Source organism: Poeciliopsis prolifica, unplaced genomic scaffold (genome assembly GCF_027474105.1).
Source record: "Poeciliopsis prolifica strain line A6 unplaced genomic scaffold, Auburn_PproV2 SCAFFOLD026, whole genome shotgun sequence".
NCBI lineage: Eukaryota > Metazoa > Chordata > Actinopteri > Cyprinodontiformes > Poeciliidae > Poeciliopsis > Poeciliopsis prolifica.
Window position 1 is genome coordinate 477,275 of NW_026562401.1, and position 22,602 is coordinate 499,876.

The window sequence follows — 22,602 nt, forward strand, 5'->3', positions numbered from 1 at the left end:
CATGACCCACCTTCTTCTCTGAACCTGTCAGCTCAGACCCCCCTCCCCAGCCTTTGTATTGCCCTGAAGGATTTATACAACTGCATCGTATCGCCTGCAGCGCTTGTACCCTGTCTCCCCTTCTGGTTAAAACGAAGCAGACTTTAGAAACCACAATGAAAAAACCCCCAGAGAAAACAAGTTGCCACTCAAAGTGATTTTCACTCTCACCCTTGATACGAGCTCTGTGTCTCACATCCTAAAATAGTTGCGCTGCCGCTGTGATCAGAATAGGGAGCTGTTGAATGTGCTGTTCGTGGGGTGATGTTTTTTTTTACTAACTTATCTTTGCGTGCTTGCTTGTGGATGTGTGTGCTTTCTCATCAGTCGGTCCTGCGAAGCTGACGCTGTCGGGTTCGCTGGAGGCCATCGAAGGGCAGGAGTTGACTCTGAGCTGCCATGCGTCCTCGAGTAATCCCCCAGTCCACATTCGCTGGTGGCTGGGGCACAAGGAGCTCAGCAACACCTCTGTCACAATGGAAGAGGTGGGACTGGATGGCATACAAATACGTAAAGAGTCTATGTTTCTAACAGAGCTGGTAGTCAGGAAGAGTAATGTAATAAAAAAGTGGTAGGTTTTATAGTTCTGGTCAGAATCTGACGGACTTGTCGTGGGCATGAATGTTATATTATTTATTTATATTGATCAGTTCTTCAATTTTGGTGGAATTAACCTGGCTAATGTATATAGATGTCAAATCTTACTGAATAATTTGTTTTTGTGCAAATCCACAGTAAATCAATTTTTTTTTGCCATTTTATTTTGTTTTGTTCTTAAAGCTCTATGAAGCTATGCTCTTTTTTGCCTTGGGATGGATAGGTGACCTGTCCAGGGTACACCGCCTCTCACTGGTTGACTGCTTAGCACCCCTAAGGATAAGCGTGTAAGATAATGGATGGACGAATATGACAAAAAAATCTCTGATCAGACCTGCAGATTAAAATGTTTTTATGCAACCAGAAAACAGAAAAAGGCTGTGTTTATGTTCCTCTTTTGCCTAAAATGGCCTAGAAGGCATGCATATTAATAGACAAGCAAGCACTTCCTGCTTAATCAAGCTTCTTATTAGGGTAGCAAAAGACCCTCGACTGAATGAAAACGAATCCCCAATATGAAATTTGACCTCATGTGAACCCCGGTAGATGAAAGCAAACAGTACAACCATGAGCAGTCCCTGAATAAGCCCACTGCAGCTTTTGCAAATGAGTCAGGCAATTCGAAAAAGAGTATTTCGTTGCTCCGCTCCTCTTTTGTGTACGTTAATAAGATCAAAGTGAATAAAAGCTGACACAGAAGATGAGTATTATTAAACAAGCTCTTTATTCATCTGGCAGCAGCATTTCCATTTGATCTTGCGCGAGGCACTCCGTGGGCTGCATGTGAGCTTTAATGCATGTGAAACAGTGGGAAGTTAATGAAGACTGACGCGCCTGTTCACTGTCTTTGTTAGTCTTTCTGACTGTGGCTTTTACCGTAATCACCACAATAATGGCTTTAATAACCAGATGTGCTGCATAGGCATGACCACTATCAGGCAGGTGCAAAATGACACTGTGCTCCATTTATAATGGGGTGCAAAGCGGGGGGAATCAGATGAATATGCTTATTTATCACAGACCATGCACAACATCAGTCATTACAGCAGCTAATTTGCCATCTGTATTCACAAGACAAACCAGGGAGGTTGGTGGCTTTTTTTCTGCTTTTTGTCTCGCTTTTTCACAGCTGAGGACGGAGGACCCAGCCTGCCTGTTTTCTTCATCTTAATTGTTGCGTGCTCCTTGTGTCTGCAGGGAGAGAACGGAGGGATGACAACCACCTCCAATGTGACCCACCAGGTCTCTCGGGAGGAAAATGGACTGGAGCTTACCTGTGAGGCTTTTAATAATGGCACTCATCTTTCCAAAATCCAGGCTGCTAAGCTCACTGTATACTGTAAGTAATCATAATCACATTTAACAAATTATTTGAAAAAACAAAACAGTGCAGTTGGATTTCATATAATCAACTACAATATTAAAACATTTTGAATTTGTGTAATTGTTGTTTTTTTGTTTGTTTTTTTTGTTTCCTAAGGAAAAAAAACACATTTTTCACTTCATTTAAAAATGTAAGACTTTTACCACATTTATTTTTTAACAGCTGCAAACATTTTTTACAGTGAGAAATTAATCACTGAAAGTCACTAAGAAAACCTTGGAATATAACTTATTATATTTGCACAGGGATTAAGCAAAAAAAATTCCAAAATTCAGTCCAAATTTATCCTACATTAATTTGTTAAGATCTCTTTTTTTTTGCGTTGCTTTGTTGAAAGTACTATGGGACAAAATGGCATCTCAGAAGCAACATGCTGCTTCTTGGAAAATATCCATTTCCCATGTACTTTTTTTCTTTTTCCACTTCTAATTTACTGCCATGGTTTGAATTAATCACAAGTGGGTTTTTTATCACTGACCAAAACAAAATATAGAAGAACTTGAGGTGTTGTCTGACCATCTCCTTAGAAACTCTCTGTACTCTAATATTGCTAAATAAAATATGTGCCTTCAGAAGTCAGCCAATCTCAGTGTCATCACACAAAATGCTGTTTTGTCTGATAAGCTCAAAAAAACAAAGTGCCATATACCTAAATTGACATATCTCCAGGGAAACCCTGGTCAAGGTAACTCTGAAGGAACTACAGACATCTGCAACGTATCTTTTTGAATATGTTGCAGATTTTGAAATCTCAGCTCATTTCAAAATGCTCCTAGGTCTTATTTGAACGTTGACTAACTCTTGATCATTTGCAACAGACTGCCTTAGAAGCAGAGCATAAAAAAGTTTTTTTTTTTTTCTTTTCAACGCTCTTACAATTTAATTTGAGACTTATACACAGCTGTCACACATCCCATGGGCTTAGATTGGACCAAACGGCAAAGAAAAATAATCACTTTAAATTCATTTAGAAGGTGAGATCGCAGCTATTTTGGAGAAGACGAAAGGCAAGCAACACCTGCTTCTCCGTGAAAATATAAGAACAGGAGGTTTACATCCAACCCCTGTAACTTAGCCCTGGAGAAATAAGATACAAAACAGTGGTAAGAACAGAAAGCGCTTTTGTCGTTCATTAGGCCCCTGCAGATTTTACCACTTCTTATTCCAAACTCCGATATAACAAGCATTCTGGACAATTTGATACTTAACAAAGACCTTTTTTTAAAAATAGAGTTCTTCAGGAGCTGAGCAGACACAGAAAACGACATACATTTAAATTTGCAAAATCTTGAGACAGTAAATGTCAAAATCTTTACCCTTTGAGAACAGATCCTCCACAAAAAGTTTTTATTGATTCACCGCCTGAGGACATCCCTCTTCGCTCGGGCACCAGAGCCCTGCTTGTTTGCCACTCGGCTGGAGGGAATCCTCTTGCAAAGCTTACCTGGTTTAAGGTGCAATCTTACCTTATAACATTTATGTATGCCAAGAACAATTGCACGTCAATCCATATTTTAATTTCTTCATTGATGCTTTAGAATGGAAAAAAGGTTTCGGATGCACAGGCACAGACGTCCTCTAATATGGTTGTAACTCGGGTGCTCAACCTGCTCCTGACGGCGAGCGACAACCAGGCTGATTACCGCTGTGATGCCACAAATGAGGCAAAGAGAACAATATCAGCACATGCTAAGCTACTGGTCCAGTGTGAGTATGTCTACTGTCCTGATGCACGCACACCATCTGAGCTTTGTTCTTGTCAACTGAAAGATGTATAATATCAATATTGGCTAAATAAAGGTGATACACACTGGAATATAACTTATATATTCAACTGAAATTTTTATAGCATTCACCTTCATGTGTTTCAGTCATTAGTTTACCTCATGTTATTTAAAAGCACCAATCCTTAAAGAGAACTATCTCAATCTAAACAAGGGGCATTCTAATCCACCTATTTGCTGCATATATTTCAGCCAATTCTGATTTTAACTTCCTGATGTGAGTGGCCATTACTTATGTGTATTAGGTGTGGAGTCATATGTGTGACAGAAGAGATCCAATGAAATAAGATAATACAATTAACAGTCAAAATAATTTGGAGTTCACATTGTAAAATGTCCTCTTATATTTGTGATTAGTGATTTATTAGCGACGATCTGTGTTTTGCCAAAAGAATGTAGCTCTTAGTCTTACTTCAGAGATTTCCAATAAGCTTATCCAAGTATGTTAGTTCTGTTTCAATCAAAAAGGAAAGTTCTTTAAATGGTTGGTTGTTCTTGTTTGAATTATGCTTCTCCAGTTACAGCCGTGAGCATGAAGATTACAGGCGAAGAAGTGTTTTACCGAGGTCAGCAGATGGAACTGGTGTGTCTTTCTGGGAGCAGCAACCCAAAGTCTGACATTTCCTGGAAAGTGGGCCCATTGAGGTTTGCTTTAAAAATTAGACCTGTAGTGTGAGAAACACCAAATAATATATCAGCATTTCGCCACTACTTTCTTTGTAAGGATATAATCAGCTTTAAGTAACGCAAATGATGTAGGACGACAGAGACTCGTCTTCTGAGATGTGTCCAGTTATATTTTTGTGAACTTAAAATTGTTTAGCAATTGTAACTTGGCACTTATTCCTAGATTCCAGGGAGTTGAGGAGGCACCCAAGAAAGCTGAGTTTGGGGGCGTTTCTGTGCTCAGTAGGCTTCACCTGAATTTGACTTCACAACAGCACAACCAGAAGGCAATCTGTCAGGCCTACAATCCTGTGTTGGAAGAGGGAACTAACACGTTTTACCAACTGAATGTGATATGTAAGTAGGATAGGAATAAAAAACATGTTTTTTCAGTTATTTGTCGCACACGTGTAACCAAGCAATGTCTGCTTGATTTTTGAATGACAATTCACTAACAATGCAGATGAAATCTACATCGTTGGGATATTTTTGCAATATATTTTTTGTTTACAGGAAACCTTTGTTGTGATTTGTATGTCTGTTGAGCTCTGCGGCAGTGTGTCCTAATTGTGCATTTGCTTTGCTGCATAGCCATGTTTGCCTTTGATGCCATTTCACAGGCAGCAGCCAGCCTCTGCTTCAAAGCTCGGTGCTGTGTATGAGCATGAAGGAATGTCACTGTGTGTTTGTGCAGATCTGCATTTGGACAAAAGTACTGTCAGACGTCATTTTAATGCCTTTCCCTCTCCCTCCTGTGCTGCCTCACTCCCCTGTTGTAGAAATGCTTGAAGCTGGTTAGATCTGGAATTATTGGTGGGGTGTTGACTTTCTACTGGTTTGACTCTCATTAGTGTCTCTTCGGGCTTTTGTGCTCAGCATGTGTTGTGGGTTTTTGTGCTCGCTCTTGTTGGATTTTATCACTCCTGTGAGCAGGAGCCTGTTTTTATTCCTCTGTGCATGTAACATTTGTATGAATTCAGCTGGATTTGTATTTCTGTACTGCTTTTACGTCAGATCCTCCTGAATTCAGTTCTGAGCAAGCAACAGAAGTCCAGGTGGTGGAGGATGATGTGGCAACCATCCCCCTGATGGTCTCAGCAAACCCCGAGGTGGTCTCCTGCATTTGGCTGCGCCGCAAGCAGATGCTGGTCAAAGGTGATCCCGGGCTGTGTGATGGCTCTATAAACCAGGTCCTAGTTGAGCTGAGCCAGCAAGTAAGCACTCAGCTCTGCCATTCAGGGTCTGAATAAAACATAGCAGGTTAGCCAGCATGGGACCCTGCCAAATGTGATTCTCATTACAGCTCTAATATATTCAGTCTAAATGAGGATTGCTGTCTCCCTGAATACAACACAAGGGCTTTAAACCCGTCTTCCTCTCCAGGTCGATGTCATCAGAGCGCAGCTGCACCCACACCCTTTCTGTTAGCTCTGCTACTTCCATTATATGCAGTCAACCCCATGAAATTACAGTATTTTTCAAATGAGAAAAAACATCTATTACTTTTTTTGGGTATTGTGGTACAGAAGGTCTCCCTCACACACCTATTGTCAGATTGTAGTGGGAATCTTGCCAGGACAAATCAATAATGCAGGATTAGATGTCACTTAGAGACCAGTGGCCAGAGGACATGCTGTTGATGAGCATGTAATGAATACTCAATTTACTATTGGTTTTCATGCGTGCGTGTGTGTGCATGTGTGTCTGTGTGTGCTTTTTCTTAAGGGGAAGACATACGCCACCACTGGTTGGATGACCACTCTTTGGAGATTAGGAATGTGACAAGAAGAGATGGCGGACTTTACACTATCAAATGTGAAAATGGTGACGGTGTCAACGAAACCAGTGTTAAACTGGATGTTTACTGTAAGAAACTGCAAGTAGAGGATGCATAGACATATCAGAGTAAAATATGTAGTATATTAAATCAATGTCATAGAATCAATGTGCACTGTCCTGCAGTCACAAAGGACAGTTTGGATGCAATATTTGGCAAGCTGTACTATTTCAGGTTTCATACATTAAAAACCTTCTTGCTAGGAATGCATTTGACCACTTGGTTCAACTTTCTCTATTTTTGTACTTCTATATCTGATCTCAAGCTGTTGCTACACTCCTTTTCTATTTTGCCATGTGTGCTGGCATGTTGAAAAATCAGATTTCTTCTGTAGCCGAATAAGTACCATTTCAACATAAACTCTAAAATGATTCAAAAGCAGTTGTCACATATAAGGTTCTTCAACTTACCTTGTTACTTTGACCTTCCTGGACACAATATTACATCTGACTTTCCTCAATTGTCTTTCAAATGTGGTTTTTGAATAATTGCTTATGCAGTACAGTGAATTCATCGATTGCTAATAGCACAATTTTAACTTGTCTAAAGCTGCAGAGTATCAGGCAACCAAAACTTGCTTTCGATTCATCCTCAAAAAACCTTCATTAGGCCTCCATACAAGACTATCCATTTCCTCCTCTGCCTCAGGCCCAGCCTCAAGCTCTAGGCCCTCTGCCTCGATAGTAATGATTTAATAATGCTAGCGCTGAAAATGTAGGTCTGTCTGATTCACCAAAGCCCATGGTACACGACTAATGGATTCTGCCATCCTGCACTGACTGGGCATGACAGTTGTAGATATTCATTATGTATGGAAGATTGTAGTAGCTTTTAAGTGTGGAAGTGTATCCCACTTAACAATGTCGGTCTTTGTTAGGAGACCAACACGAGTGGGTACCACCAACCCAGAGGTCTGTCTCTTGCTAGTGTTTTTTGCCACTGTTCTTCAGGAGGGAACATAGGTTCAGACAAGTTGGCACTAATGGCCTTACTGTTGCATGTACATGGGACCCATGGGAAGTGTAAAAAGCTTATGAAGCTAACAAAGAAAAGAAGTGAGGACTCTGAATGGAAGGAGAGATTCACTGTTGTGTAGATGGATAGAGACGGGAAACAAAACGAGGGCAAACTGGTCACTGCCATAATCTGAATAGGGATGTGCTCTCATTAGAGGGTTTCGTGGGTCACATTAATTTTCCATCTTTGCTCAAGCATAGAAAGAAGTTAATAGTATTGTATCCCAGGGGTTATGAACACTGTCAAAGCCAAACAAGTGCAAGAGTAATTATCGCAAATCAACATGGCTTTTTTAATGGATGATTTGTCTCAGACTGACTTCACCTCTGCTTCAGCCTTTTCCTCTTTCCTCACACTCAGATGCTCCGAGTGTCAAGGCAGAGAAAGACCCTGTGTATGTGAACCAGGGAGGAACAGCAGACCTGATATGTGTGGCAGATGCCAACCCCATTATACCAGAGATGTTCTCTTGGAAATGGCTGGTGAGTGCTACAGCAAACACATGCATGCACATCTTTATATCTTCACAGGATTTTGCATTGACTTCCATTCATTTTTGATTCGTTATCTAGCCTAACCTCGACCCTTACGCTAAACCTAACTGTTATCGGTTAGCAGTACAACCTCAACCTAACCTGAACTCAATTAACACAAAGGTCATAAAGATCCTAAAGGACTCCTTCTTATGGGTTTCCTTCTGGGACCAACTGCTCCAATGACTAGCTCACAACCATAGCGTAGTATTTTTTGGGAAAATGGTCTTTACGTCGTATCAAAAACAAGGCCACAAACACACTCACTCAGTCACACACACGCGCACGGACACACAGTCTGTGCAGCAACAGTCTAGAATCTATTTCCCCTATCTGGCTTCCTCTGTGTTATTTTCTCTGTTCTTACCGTTTATCACTGGGCTCTCTAAATGCACAGATGCACTATAATTCACTGGCTTTAACTATCCCTCCACCCCATGTCTCCTTGTTTCACACTCAGCCCAAATACAGAAAAATAGCTTTCATTACCGCTGCGTGACTAAAGGGCACATTTGTCAATGTGGCGTGGTCTCTATCTGCTGATGCTCTCCGTGGTCCAACCCACCCCCTGACAGTCGGGTTCGTGTTCTTTTTCTCGGCTTTTATTAGCCTTCCTTTTTCTTGTGTCTTGGGGCTCAACAGCCTTTGGTGTTATTCTTCTTTTGTCCTCTCAGCTTGTTGTATTGAACGTCCTTCTCATGCAGACATCAAGCCATAATGTCTGGCTACCTGTCTTGCTTTGCACAGCAAGACAGGTAGTGCACCATCCCTTAGAGGGAGTGCAGGTACTGAGGGATAGCAGCTGTCTTTTGCTTATTTCTCCTCACTCTGTCTTCCACAGGGAGAGGAAGAGGTGGAGATGGGAGAGGGGACCAACGAAAACAAATCAAGCTTGCTGACCATTCATAATGTGACTCGGGCTCATGCTGGTTTTTACCAGTGTACAGCCAGCAATGGCATAGCACTCCCTGGCAGTGTGGAAATGAAGCTGGTGGTGCAATGTAGGTTCATTGTTGTTATTTTTCAGTTTAAGAAGTAAAGCAAACTTTCAGTTGACTTATGAAAATGCAGTATTTGAGGTTTCTGAATACTTTTCCTCATCTGTCTTTCCTTTTGAAGTCATTCCTGAACTTCGGAAAGGACCCCAGTGGAGGAAGGTTGCCAGTCGAGGGGATGGCACTGCCACTGCTGAGTTGGTGTGTCAGGCAGAGGGCATTCCTCCTGTAGAGTTTACTTGGGAAAAGAAAGGGATGCTCATAGATTTGGCAAATCCCAGGTCAGGAGGTGATTTTGATTTCTAGTCATAGTTTAATCACAAAGTTATATTTAGAGATCTTTGAAAAATATTACTAGCAAACACACCCTTTCTTATACATCGTTCAATATATTGTGTTGTAGTTTTGTCACAGATCAACAAAATGAATCTTCCCAGATTTCTTGGGAAGAAAATGAATCTTACTTAGAATAGTTCTGTGAAACTCATAATGTTTGTCATGGGAAATAATGAACAATCAGAACTTATGAAGCCAAAAGAACACCGCCAGCAGATATGGAAGTTGTGGAAAAGGTAAAAGTAGAATTCAATTATAAACACAAGTTTCGGACGAATAGTGGAAAGGTGTTCATTTCATCATCCAGAAATAGTAGTAGTGTGGCACAACAGAAACGAAAGGACAAGAATAATCAGTGATACAGGAAAAAGGCTGGGAAATACTAGCGTGAGGAGTGAGGATGTGTTGACAACCTTCACTTATCCTCTCCACAAATTTGACTTTATGGAAGAGTGAAAAAGAGAAAGCCATTCTCAAATCAAAATCATGACATGTCCCGTTAACAGATTACCACAAGCCATGTAGTCTACATAGCAGACATGCTAAAAAAGCTCCGGCTGAATGGCTTGACCAACCTCTGGAACAATATGTGCTGCAGAAAATTAGTACCGTGCATCATCCTGAATGGACTATCACACTGGTTAAACAGGGTAGCAGTTGTATCATGCTGTGGAGTGCTGTTCTTCGCAGGCTTCAAAAGACAATACTGAATTCCTATTAAGTAGAACAATGACTCTAAACATTGAATGGTTTAAGTCAAAGCATAATTATGAGTTAGAATGGCCCCGTAAAAGTCCAGACCTAAATCCAACAGAGAATTTGTGGCAAAAGTTGAAAATTGATGTTCACTGGTTCTCTTCTTCCCATCTGACTAACTATTAATGTGACAAAATATGAATAAGTTAGGGAGTATGAATAATTTTGAGAGGCGTGGTTCACATTCATGCTCTATTAGCTTGTCCTGTGGTTTACATTAATCCTCAAATTTGCTCCATTATTTTACTATTTATTGTTATTTCAGCCAGCTTTAGTGACCGCAGAGTGTTTATCCCTTTTCCTACCTCAGTGCCATAAATCTTCATATTGCAGGTATGAGGAGAGGACAGCGAGAGATGGCTCTTTCCACACCAGTACTCTGCGAGTGGTGAATGTGAGCGCCACTCTGGACTACGCCGTCTTCAGCTGCACTGCTCGCAACTCACTTGGGGAAGACAAGCTAGACATCCAGCTCGTCAGCACAAGTATTGCATCTGCATACATTTCCATTTTAAGTGCAATTGGGCGTGAGTCTCTGGGTGACTGTGGTTTCAGCAGTATTCTTACTTGGTGCCTTGCAAAAGGGAGAGAAAAAAAAAAAAAGGAAAAAGCAAGCTGTGCCAAATTTTGGGCATGTCGAAAGAGAAAAAGGTTATTAGATCAATAGCAGTGTTTTGAAATTATATAAAACAACCTTGTTTGACCTATTTATTTTTAAATGCGAACCAATTTAAAAATAATCATAACACTCCCTTCAGTTTAATTATCGGGCCAACACAAGCCATATGTCTGAGCCTCACTGTTCTTGTAAACACACAATATCATACTGTTAAGAGATTGGTAGGATAAATACCAAGTCACAACACACTGCAAGAAAGTGTCTATTGGTTCTTGACCGTCCTTGGCATCCATTTTCTCCCACTCTGCCTTTCGCATTGTTATAAATTTGCTCCTCTAGTGGACAAAAAAAAATCAAAAATATCCCACATGAATGTTTTTAAATGAATGGCAACTGATCAAAGTGAGTTTTTTTTTTCTTTTTTTTTATGGCACACACCGGGTAGGGATTATTCATATCACACACTTGGCAGGAAAGCATGAATGTTTCCTTCTGTTCTTATTTGGATACAGTTAAATAAAACTGAATCCATGCCGTGTGGTCCAAATTCTATCCGGCCTTCTCTGCAACTGCAGAGTAGTTTGGGAGAATCCTCACAATCCCACGATGATTCTGTAAACTGCAGAGAGAGTTGTTGTTCACAAGAGCCAGACCTTATTTTATTCCTCTATCTCTCTACCTTATCATCTAGCCCACAGCACTACTTTGCTTCCTCCACAGATAAGAGTTGCAGTGATAAGCTTTACTCTCCTGGCATACTTAGACTTTTCCACCCTCAAGCTACCGAATGTATCTGCACACTACCAGTCTAATCAACCAAGTCCAGCTCTCAGCAAATGCCGGCAGCTATCGATGGACACATTTAATGTTTACTATAAAAACTTTAAAACACAATCCAATACTGGCCCTGTTTTTGCCCATATATTTTTCTTCCTTTTTTATGGCCATGTGGGAATTATCATAATTAATTTGACACAGTGATAATAAATTTTAAATACTTCCTTATCACATCTGGGCTGAAAGAAAGACATTTTTTTGTTAGTTTATTTAAGAGAACTCTTTGCCTTCTTTGAGTTGAGTTGAATGTAGGAATTATTTAGTTTTGTAAACTGGTGTGCAGAATGAATCACTGCTCAAGCAGTGCTTTCTTCCTATGCTTCTGTTTAACTACCTCTCTTTCATTTCACCTTGACTACTGCTCCTCTCCAAAATTATTGCTTCTGATGCTCCAAATGTGAAACACTCCACTTTGCTTTCAGAAGCCTAGCTGAAGCAGTCCTTTGTAAAAGACCAAAGGTCTGAGTAGCTTCCTTTGATGAGCTCTTTCAATATTGATACAAACATAAGCAATAAGGCAATGTCTTATTGCTTAAGTTTGGTGATATAAATTATAAAAATCAGTTCTTGGGTTATTAAAGGAGTCAGCCAAATGCTTTGTCTTTTGTTGCTAATCATAAGGTAAAATAATTAGCTTTTTAAGTCAAAAATTTATAAAAATTAAGATTGTTTTTTCGAGCTCACCTTTTCAATGAGCATCTATGAAGAAAACCCACATTGTGATTTTTCTCTTTAAAAAAAACAGTGCCACACACTGACACTTGCAAAAGTACCCCACTTTTCCACATGTTGAATCATCGCAATCTAATTTATATGTATTTGAAGGGACAAAATATAAAATTGTGCATAATTGAAAGTGGAAAGAGAACTATTCATGACCATCAAGCTTCTTCAGATTGAATCTAAAAAATGTTTGCCAAGTCTTGCCAGAGATTAGTTCTATGTCTGAACTTTGACCTAGAACTAATGTTTGTCCACATGTTTGATGCGTCCTCAACGTAGCTTATGAAAAACTGCACAGGGACACGTTATGGGTTTTCTTTCAACAATCCAAAAATGCAGCTGCTCTTCCATAAACACCAGACTGTAGTGCATGACTAATACATAGGTTTTTTTTTTTACTTCTTCTCCTAATGGTCTCTTTCCCTGACTTGTGAGTTTTGGTGAAACACCATGGCTTAGCAGGTTTGTAGTTGTGCCATATTTTCATCATTTTCAGGAGATGGATTAAACAGTACTGAATAAGGTGTTGAAAACGTTAAAATTTTTTACCCTTGCTTTAGAATTCTTCAAAAAAAAAAAAAAAGAAAAGAAAAGGTCTTACTATCTCCAGTGACCTTTATTTGAAAGTTTCAGACAGGTAATGAGACAGAGTAAAAACATGCAGCCATAGTCATCTGGCCGGGAATTGTACCTTTGACGGTCTTGTCGAGGCTTCTGTCCTCGAGAAGGCCTCGAACAACATGGGTTGTTCTTTAGCCTGGGGTCACCACAGGGTAAAGACTTTTTAATTCCTCCAAACACATTAATTTTAAGTGACTTTTGAAGAAATTATTTGCACAATAAGTTTGTAAGGGTTGTTAGCAGAACTAAATATAAAGGCACAATTTGGACTTTTTTGTTTTAATTAAAACTGATTTATTTTGTCGTACAATCATATCATATACCAATAAATACCTTGAAGCTTGTGTCTGTAAAGATACCAGATAGGGACAATAACAAAGAATTCTCACCACTTTTTTAATCATTTGTTCTAGCTGTAGTTTTTTGACTGAGCAATGTAGAAACATTTACTCACTAATCCACATTTATCTGTTTCCTTTGAGCATTTGGGCAGTACATAAAAAAAGCCTTTTAGGCAGGATGTGTTTATTAATCTTTATTATTTTGGAAAGACACAAAGAAAATCGCTACTCACCTAAACTTGCTACAACCAGAGTAATAATTTAATAACTTTAAAACAACTGGAACTGTGACAAATATGTCTGGTGGAATCAAGTTTTTTCTTGCCATCAAGCTGTATAAAAAGTGTTAACAGAGTTAAAATAAACTCCAAAGACCACTACCAGAAATGTGAAAAACACACCAGTTTAAGTTAATGCTCATGCAATAAAATATTTATGTATTTTGAACATTTTAAGAGTTCTGTCCTGGTAAGAGTAGCGACTCGCTCCTCAAAACCCAGTGACATTTATGAAAATATGGATGGAAAGACACCTAATATTGTGGTTATCAGCCAAAATCATCCAACCTTTCTCTCTTTGTATAAATTATTATTATAAATTTCAATGCTTTAACCTTACAAAGCAGTAGGTTTTTAAATGTGACCATAGTCACACACAAAAGAGAAAATAGATGGTTTACTTATATTCTCTGATTAAGAACATCAACAGCGCTACACTCATATTTAAAATGATCACTTATTTGTCTACATACAGACACTCTATATAATAAAAAAGGAGGAAAGAGTATGGAGCGCACAACCCTGTAAGTGGCAGAGTGGCATTTACTATTCTAGAGTCTGTATGAATAATCAGTTCCCTCATAATAGCATACATTCTCATTTCATAGCAACTACATTCTAGTCAAAGACTTTACTGCAGTGTGGAAGAATTCAGCTTTTGGACAAAGAACACTTTTGCTTTTTAGACTAACTTTCCTTTTTACCCTCAGATCACCCAGATCCACCTTCATCATTCAGTCTTGTCAGTGTTACCCATAACTCCGTCACTCTGGAGTGGATCCCTGGCTTTAATGGGGGTTTGCAGCAGAGATATCGCATACGGTAAAGACAAATGTCCAAAAGGACAAGTATCCTTACAGGAAGCCATATTTGATAGAGTGTTCTTTTCTTTGACAGATACATCTGGGACCAGTCTGTCAGCTTCATGTATGTAGATGTCGTTCCCCCGGATACAACAACCTTCACCGTTACCGGTCTGCAGCCGCAGACCACCTACAACTTCTCAGTTAATGCCCTGAACTCCATAGGAGAGAGTGGCTATGCTGACGACGGTGCAGTACTGACCATCACCACTGAGGGTCAGTTTGGAGTTACCCCCCAGATCAATCATCTGAGGACTGATGTCAACAGTACATTTATGAAGATTGTGTTTTTTATGTCCTTTCTCTTTCTTCATGGTGAAAAAAGATATGGAAGAGGATGAATCGGATGATGAAACACAGGGTGAGTTTTCCCCCCTCAATTTTAATGAAAAAAGTAATATAACTGAAAGTGTAATAAAACTCTTTAAGACTCAAATTATTTAAGTTTAATGGCTGCGTTATCATTTTTTGTTACTTAAACAATATGAAGCCAATAATTCAGTGTCAGAAAGAAAATAATTCCCTGTTTGCTGAGTACACTGAATGCTATATATGCTTTTTGCATGACTTCTCTGGTTCTTTGACTACTTAAATGTTATTTTAGAAATTAGAAATTTGGCTAAGAGTTCCTGTCAAAAATTGAGATCAATTTTTATTTTTTGCAAAATGTCATTTTGGTATTTCTCATTTCTATTACTTTGACAATTGCTTAAAATTGTGCCATAGAAATATTGTGTCTCTATTTTTCAAATGTATTCATATGAAAGGCATTAACTTCAGTCCAAACTATACAATTCAGACATTGACAATTTTTCTTCTGTATTGGTCCCAGAAATGCCGTTGTTTTCTTTTGTAAGTAAAGTTTATCCTGTCTTATATATTCAAAATGACAATACCAAATTTAAGAAGCATAAGATTTATGCTTCTTAAATTTGAGTCTTTTAAGAGTTTGAAGAAATCCAGGCGAGACAAGCAGTGGCTTTCCTTTAGCTCCTCATGTTATTTCAGGCACCTTTTTGTGGCTGTAACAGCGGTAGCTATTTTTGTCATCTGCTAGTTCTTAATTATTTAAAAGCTGCTGAGAGACCAGTTAGGTCTTTTTATCCTTACATGTCCTTCAGTTTAGCTTTATCTGTTCTGCACTAATCTGATATTTCTGTTTTTGCTTGCAACCAGCTCCGAGTGGCCTGCCAACTCATTTGACTGTGGCCTTCACAGTGGTGTTTGGAGTCCTGCTGGTGTTGAATTCGCTGGGCTGTTTCTTTGGGCGGAAGTGGAAAAACAGGCGCGACAAAACAAGTACCCGTGATTATCTTTTTCATCTGCGGATGGGGAAGTGTTCCTCGCTTTCTTGTCTCTGCAGTGTTCCGATCTCCACCGCACAAGACTCTAAAGAGATTACTCTGAGCAATGATGTAATTGTCAGCTCAGCACCACCTCATTGCTCCGTGTTCCTCTTTCTGTTTGTGTGTCTTGTCTCCTCTCCTTTTACTCACCATCTGAGCCTCTACCTCTCTCCACATTCATCCCTCAAAACTGTCACTTCCTAGTTGCACTCATATCTTTTATCTCATTGGCCGGCTTCATGTCCTTCCTCTCTTTCTCGCTCTCCCCTCTTGTCTCTTTCCATTTGTTCATCAGCCAAACCATCAAGTCCTGCTCCTCAGTCTTTCAGGTTTTTCTTCCCTTCTGCACCTTCCTTTGCCCTCTGTTTTTTTTTCCATTGAATTTCTTTCACATCTCACTAATCTTTCATTTACTCTTGCTCTCTGGCCTCTTTAGTTTTTCGATCAAATTCAACATTTGACAGAGTAGCTTTCTGTGTATCTCGTTCCCCCTACAGAGGCAGAAAGGGACAGTGTGGTGAATGGACAGAAGAGTGAAGAGGATGTGTAAGTCAAGGTTTTGGATTTAATTGGAGGAAAAGGAGATATACATGTTTTATGATTTTTCACTCATGTGCTGGAGGAAGCTGAGGAGGCAAAACAAGATTAGATAAAACGCTGTCTAAATTGATGTCTTGAACCTTGCGTCACACATGCAATACTGCCAAGAAACTACAATATGATGCCACATAAAACCATTTAAACATTATGAACATGGGCTTGGATGTATTTTTTTCCAATTTTATGTGATAGACCAAAGCAACGTATAGTATAATGGTGACATGGATAGAACTCACATCAGGAAAAGAAAAAAAAAAAAGCCATAAGAAGCTCCTTTTAAAGTGACCCAAACCACCATGTTGGGGGCTTAGTCAGATGATCTCCATGCAAAATGCAATATGCAGGCAAAACTAACCCTGCACAAGACCCTGAACACATAACCCCTGCAGTGAAACATGGTGGTCACAATGTCATGCTGTGGGGAAGCTGAACAGAGCTGATAAGATTGAGCCAAATAAAGAGCAATGCAGGAAGACATTTTTCTTAAAAAGTTGCACCTGTCATGAAAGTTTCCCATCCATGACAGATGGTAAACTTATATCTGTCATACCATTTGCAAAACCAAAAGCAATTGGTTTTATCTAATGCTTGGTTAGATAAAAGCATATTCATGGTCCAATCAAGAGATGGATGTTAATCCATTTAAAAATGTATGGAAAGACTTAAAAGTTGTTCTCCACCCACAGAGATAATTAAAAAAAACAATTACCTTTCTGGATTATGCAAAGTTCATAGACGGATGCTCAAAATTAGTTGCAGCTGTAAGTGCAGTGAAAGGAGCCTCTATAAAGTAAAGGCCCAGGGCGACAGAATTTAAGTGCATGTTTCCCTCTTCTTGCTTTATTTTTACAAGCTTTGAAATCCATGTATCATTTTTTTTTGTAATTTATCATTACACAGTATTTTGTGATTGTCCACACCAGATTCTTAATGAAAACATTGATAATTGTAATTATGATGAGACTCAATACTTTATTTCAAAAGCCCTGCAGTAATCATGAAAGGCCAAATGTTCATTAGAAATAAGTTTCTATGGGAACTGTGTGGTTAGTATGTCCATTTATACACACTTGGGATGAATTATCAGCAGTATAACCATGAAGTAGATAAGCTCTGATTTCTACATGCAGGTCAAGTCAATCAACTAGCAACTCCAATAAGTATGAGAGCAGAGAAAAAATCAACACCGGAGCCCAACGCACCCTCCTCATTGACACTGGATCTGAAACAGGGAGCAACGTCTACGAGAGCTACACAGCGGTAAGAAAGAGGGAGGAGGAGACGGGGGGAGAGAAAAGGGCAACAGATGATCTGTAGAGACACCAAGAAACAGATGAGTAGAGGAAAGAGGTTAGGCACAGGGTGAAGAGATCTAGCAGCAAAGGAAGTGGAGGCTTCAGCCATAACAAGGAAAAGGGATAAATAAACTAATGAAACCTCTGGTTGTGTGCAGGGATGGAACATTGATCAATAGCCCACAATTAGCATTCAAAATACACATTGATCTCGGAGAAATGATCATTTTGTTCTTTTAAAAGGCCAAAAAGGATTTGAGATTGAAGAAAACAGTTTATTGAGGTAAAAGAAAACAGATCAGGCTGTGCAGTCAGAGGAGAGTCGGTTCAGAAATACACATGAAGGCAGAGCTCACCTCACTTTAATTGACTTTAAGCATGTTTACCTTCAGCAATATCTGGATGCTTTGTATGATAAACAACATTGTATTTTATATGGTTATGCCCTAAGATGTACCACTGACATAGTATCTCTCAAAATCTTACTGCAGCATTTCATTCTTTGAACATTATCCCTCATTACTTTATAGGGTGTCCTAAACATTTATTGGCACCTCTGGTAAAAAAATATGTAAAAAAAAAAAAAAAAAAAAAAAACTAATATATTTTTATTATTTTTTTACAGTTCTTTTTTTAACTAATACAGCTCAGATTTTTTTGTGTGTGTTGACAGATTTTTGGACTATATTTGTACTAGAATTTCCTTTAGACTATTTTGACATTAACATAAAATCCCTTTGAACTACTGACATGTGGAAATGGTTTGTGATGCTTTATTTGATGAAATGTTGTCTATTTGATCAGTTTCAGGAAGACTCCCATTATCATTATCCTACTGGTGACTATAAACACTACCATGGTCCACATCTTGAGGACAGGCATGACCCTGGTGAGACACTACAAACACTTTTGCTTTACCAAGGCATAAGCAATCACCTTACTTTCTGTCGAGCAGAGAGTGAAAAGAGACCGTTATTTTTAGGCAAACACTGAAAATTATAGTGATCCATATTTATGTTTTAATCCGTGTTTATGCTGTGATTGTGTTTGGTCTGTTAAAGGTGCTGTTCCTGTGAACTTTGAAAGCCATTTGTATGAAGACGTGGGTGACAGAAGAGTGCGGCAGGACACACTGGCTTCCTCTCTTCCAGCCCACCGTCCACTTTTCTCTGATCACAGACTGATCCAGCAAGCAGAGGACTGGAGGTCACCAACCCACCATCAGGTCTTTGAAAAAAACAAAAAAGAAACAAAACTCTTTAGAACACTTACATAACAAATACATTTAAAATATTTAATGCATTACTAAAATATAAAAAAAAGCTTTTACATCACATTTCTCTTGCTTTTTTTGTTTTTTTTGGCTTTTTGCTTTATATTAAGCAAATTTTAATATAAAAACACCTTCTCAAGTATTTCACTTTAGAGGAAAATGTTATCAAAAGCAACCTGCTCCTACTGTAATTTTTTGGGAAGTTGAGTTTAATTTTACTTGACAACACCAAACCTATGTACCATGAAACCTTGAAGAATCATAAAGTAACTTAAACAGAAGCTTTCAGATAAAGTAGAAATGAAGTGGAAAATAAGACCAAGTCTCAAAAAGCAATACCACAAGCTCCATTTTAAAGCTACAAAGCTGTATAATTTTGTGACTCGAGTGAAGTAAAGGGAGAACCATTAATCTCCAAATAGGAAAAAAAAAACATGAAGCAGGAGAGAAGCTTCCTGGAAGTGTTTTGGCAACTCATCAAAGATGTCACACAAGATCCCAGAACAATTTTTTATGTGTAACCAGGTTGCTATGGATAACATTTTCCCTTCATATATTTATTCAGATTATCTTATTCTGATAGGTAGATTAGTTTTTAATGAGAAAAATCATTTTCCACAGTAATTGTATTCTCTCTTTTGACAGGGTTTCAAGAGAGACGGGCAGTTCATGAATAATCAACAACCAGAGCGGGATTACGATCTACCCTTCGAATTACGAGGAGAATTAGTCTAGATTGAGACAATGATATCAATCAAATAATTTGACTAGATAGTAGATACTGAGTAAATTGCTGTAAAGAAGTATAAACTCCTGTCATACTGTTTTTTTGTTTCTAGAACTTGGTTCAAATGATATTGAATGATTAAGATTAAGAGCAAAAATAAACATAAGTTTTTCAACTTTAAAGTTTTGTTTTTACTTTTTACCCTTACAATAACAAGTTGATCTAATTCACTGACATAAATTGCAAACTGAATAGAAGGCAAGAAGAAAGCTACAGTAGAGGAAAGATTTGAAAGCTTCGGTCCCCTTCTTGCAGTCAGGAATATCAATATGATAAATATTGTTTTTCTCTCAATAAATATTACACAATAAGTTTAGTTTTGACTTCTGCTCCTCTTTTTAATCCCCCTTCCATCTTCTGCCTCCTTTTTAGAGCCGAGTCATCGTTATTACCCACAATGCCCCCCCTCCTCCTGCGGGCCTGCAGGTAGACATGAATCAGTCGGTTAGAGATAGAAATAAACTGACATGTGTGCGGTTGGCACTGGAGCAGAAGCAACAGAGGCTCACGGTGCCACCCAAGCAGACATCATCCTTTTGACCCATCTGACATCCACATTTTCCAGTGTGTATCCAGATGAGAACCTGATGACAGGACCCTTCCCCTCCCCCCGTCGACTACAAAGACTTTTCAGTTCTGACAGCTGGTCTTATGGAGTCCCTACAATGGGATCATACTGAGCGGTATTTAGCACAGTTTCATCTTAAGATGAGAGAAGCCATATCTGTGACCAGACTTTATAATCCTATTTTCTCTTGGACTGCAATTCAGCTTAAAGCATCGGTGAAGGGGAGAAACCATGCTGGGAATTTGGAGTCAGAGAGAAAGAGAGAGACTGAGAAGAGAAAAAGGTTAAGCTAAGCTTAAAATGTGGCCACTGCTTTATAGAAAACCAGTTATTTTGGTGGCTCTTTATCTAATATCAACTGGTATTTACACAAAGAAAAATTAGTGTTATAATCTTCTCATATGAAATATACACAATGTCAAAATTCAAGTTAGAAATCAATTTGTGAGGCTGGACTTTTTTTTTAAATAGTATAAAACTGTATTTTACGCTAAGTTCCTTTTGCAGACTTGCAGAATCACACATATTAAGAAAATATATGCATATTTGAATGAAAACCCTTTTGGCATATTTGTTCAGATTACTAAGGTACCGTGGTGATAGTTCATCTTCCTCTATCCAATACTACTCAGATATTTACAGTCATTTGTTGTACCCACAGTTCCATGCAAAATTATTTCAGATTCTTCATATTTTATTACGCAACCACAAATTGGTGTTTATTTTACTGGAATTTTATCTAGTAGAGCAATAAGTGGAAGAAAGCTTAAGCATGGTTTTGAAAAGGGTTTACAAATTAAGAGAGGGAGTGGAGGAGTTGTAATAACATGTCGCCTACTTTAATATTTAAAATTTCTGCTAAACTTCTGCATTATGCTCAACGCAAGTTGAAAACATTAATATTAATACTTTTGCAACTTTCATTGACTGGTTGTAATTTGAATATGTAGCACATACATGCTTACTTTCTGCATCAGTGACTATAACTTAGCAGTTTAGGCGTAACATGAAACTGTTAAGCGGCAGATCATTGGCTGAATACTCTGAATACTTACTTGCCTTTAGTAGATCAGAATCACCATCACTCTTATTGGCTAACATTTTGTGTGTGCAAACATGAACTTTCAAGTTCTTACCTGTCTTCCTGTCATGTCCGCCTATGTTCTATCAAGTATTCATCACAGCAGTGTTGCTGTATGTAATGCACTGCATATATTTTTCTCTTTGACTGAAAAGCCCCACAGGTCTCTAACAAAAATCAATCCATTCTTTCAATGAAAATATTTACCTACAGGATGCAAGATGCAATTCAAATCTGCCAAATCCACAAATTTCCTTAGTGGGGTTTGAATGCCTGGAGATGCATTTCAATATTCCTCACTGAGCTCTCTGTCCCAGGCTTGCTATTCTCCATTATGAGCCGTCAAGGTGCGTTTGTCTCATTACTGAACAATTGTTTAAGTTCCTGTCTAACTGAGCTCTGTTTTCATACCAAAGCGTGTTCATAATGCTTCATTTCAGCTCAGCCATGAACAGTAATCTGCTAGACTGAAAGCTTGACAGCTCAATACAGCATGTCACCTTCTATTTTTCCTTACTCGCCTCATGAACATTTTGATATGTTGCTTCCAGGGAGAATCTCAAGGCAGCTCAGAGAATCTCAGAGAGGGAAAAATTTAATCAAAAGAGAAATAATTGACATTATTTAATTACCTAATGTCTGAGGTTATTTTTTTCCATGTGATTGTGCATAATTAAATAATCTCTTTCCAAAAAGTATCTATGTAACTTTAGTGGCTAGTGCAATAGATGTACATTTTGGTTATTGCCTGTATATTTCAACTGGATCTAGTTGGAAATTAATTTAATGATTTCATTAACTGTACTATGCATCTGGGTACTTTTGGTGTGGATCAAATACTACAAATGAAAAGCGTCAATTTCTCAATTTGTGCAAAATTAGATGGAATAACTGCAGAAACTTAAATGGTTTCCGCATGAAATGGCTCAGGGGACGTTTGAACCACAACTTTTGTAACATCTCTATAATTCTTCAGTTGTGCCGTTAACAAGTCATGACAGTCAGAAGACTGTCATAGCAAGAGTCTTCAGTCAGAAGCCTCTTCAGATTCATTATTAGACTGACTGCTACCGGAGAGTCTTTCTTCTGTTCTCAAGCCTTGATGGCTGTATGAAGAGTCTTAGAAAATATGAGTTACAAATTAAATGTTGGTCAATTGCTGCACAACTAGATGCAATGTAGCAGCTGATCATTCTACATTGAAAATGGTAGCTTGAACAAACACAGAAAGTAGAGATTTGATTGTAATTTTTTTTTTTTATTTATGTTATCCACTCATACTGCTGAAGCTGATATCATTTTGTTAGCATCCCTAACAAAGATACAATCTACTTCCTGCTACCTGAAGTTGTGTTATCCTGTAGCCTCTACAAGGAGAAATGTAGGCTGGGCACCCCGTCTCTTCCAGATAAATCGATTGTGCTTT

The 22,602-nt window shown here is 38.6% G+C and overlaps 1 protein-coding gene across 1 annotated transcript in view; it reads left to right on the plus strand.

Annotated features, from left to right (window-relative positions):
- nphs1 (NPHS1 adhesion molecule, nephrin) overlaps positions 1-19,649 on the plus strand; it is a 51,128-nt gene extending 31,479 nt beyond the window's left edge. Inside the window, exons 10-30 of the mRNA XM_055047901.1 lie at positions 367-524; positions 1,834-1,975; positions 3,350-3,474; positions 3,559-3,727; positions 4,323-4,449; positions 4,655-4,827; positions 5,485-5,625; positions 6,202-6,336; positions 7,685-7,806; positions 8,699-8,858; positions 8,977-9,133; positions 10,278-10,429; positions 14,074-14,185; positions 14,261-14,442; positions 14,552-14,587; positions 15,403-15,525; positions 16,070-16,118; positions 17,303-17,432; positions 18,272-18,356; positions 18,529-18,692; positions 19,386-19,649. Of these exons, the coding sequence (XP_054903876.1) occupies positions 367-524; positions 1,834-1,975; positions 3,350-3,474; positions 3,559-3,727; positions 4,323-4,449; positions 4,655-4,827; positions 5,485-5,625; positions 6,202-6,336; positions 7,685-7,806; positions 8,699-8,858; positions 8,977-9,133; positions 10,278-10,429; positions 14,074-14,185; positions 14,261-14,442; positions 14,552-14,587; positions 15,403-15,525; positions 16,070-16,118; positions 17,303-17,432; positions 18,272-18,356; positions 18,529-18,692; positions 19,386-19,475 (2,732 nt within the window). The 3' untranslated portion in view covers positions 19,476-19,649. The remainder of the gene's footprint in view (positions 1-366; positions 525-1,833; positions 1,976-3,349; positions 3,475-3,558; positions 3,728-4,322; positions 4,450-4,654; positions 4,828-5,484; positions 5,626-6,201; positions 6,337-7,684; positions 7,807-8,698; positions 8,859-8,976; positions 9,134-10,277; positions 10,430-14,073; positions 14,186-14,260; positions 14,443-14,551; positions 14,588-15,402; positions 15,526-16,069; positions 16,119-17,302; positions 17,433-18,271; positions 18,357-18,528; positions 18,693-19,385) is intronic.
- Positions 19,650-22,602: the final 2,953 nt, after the last annotated feature.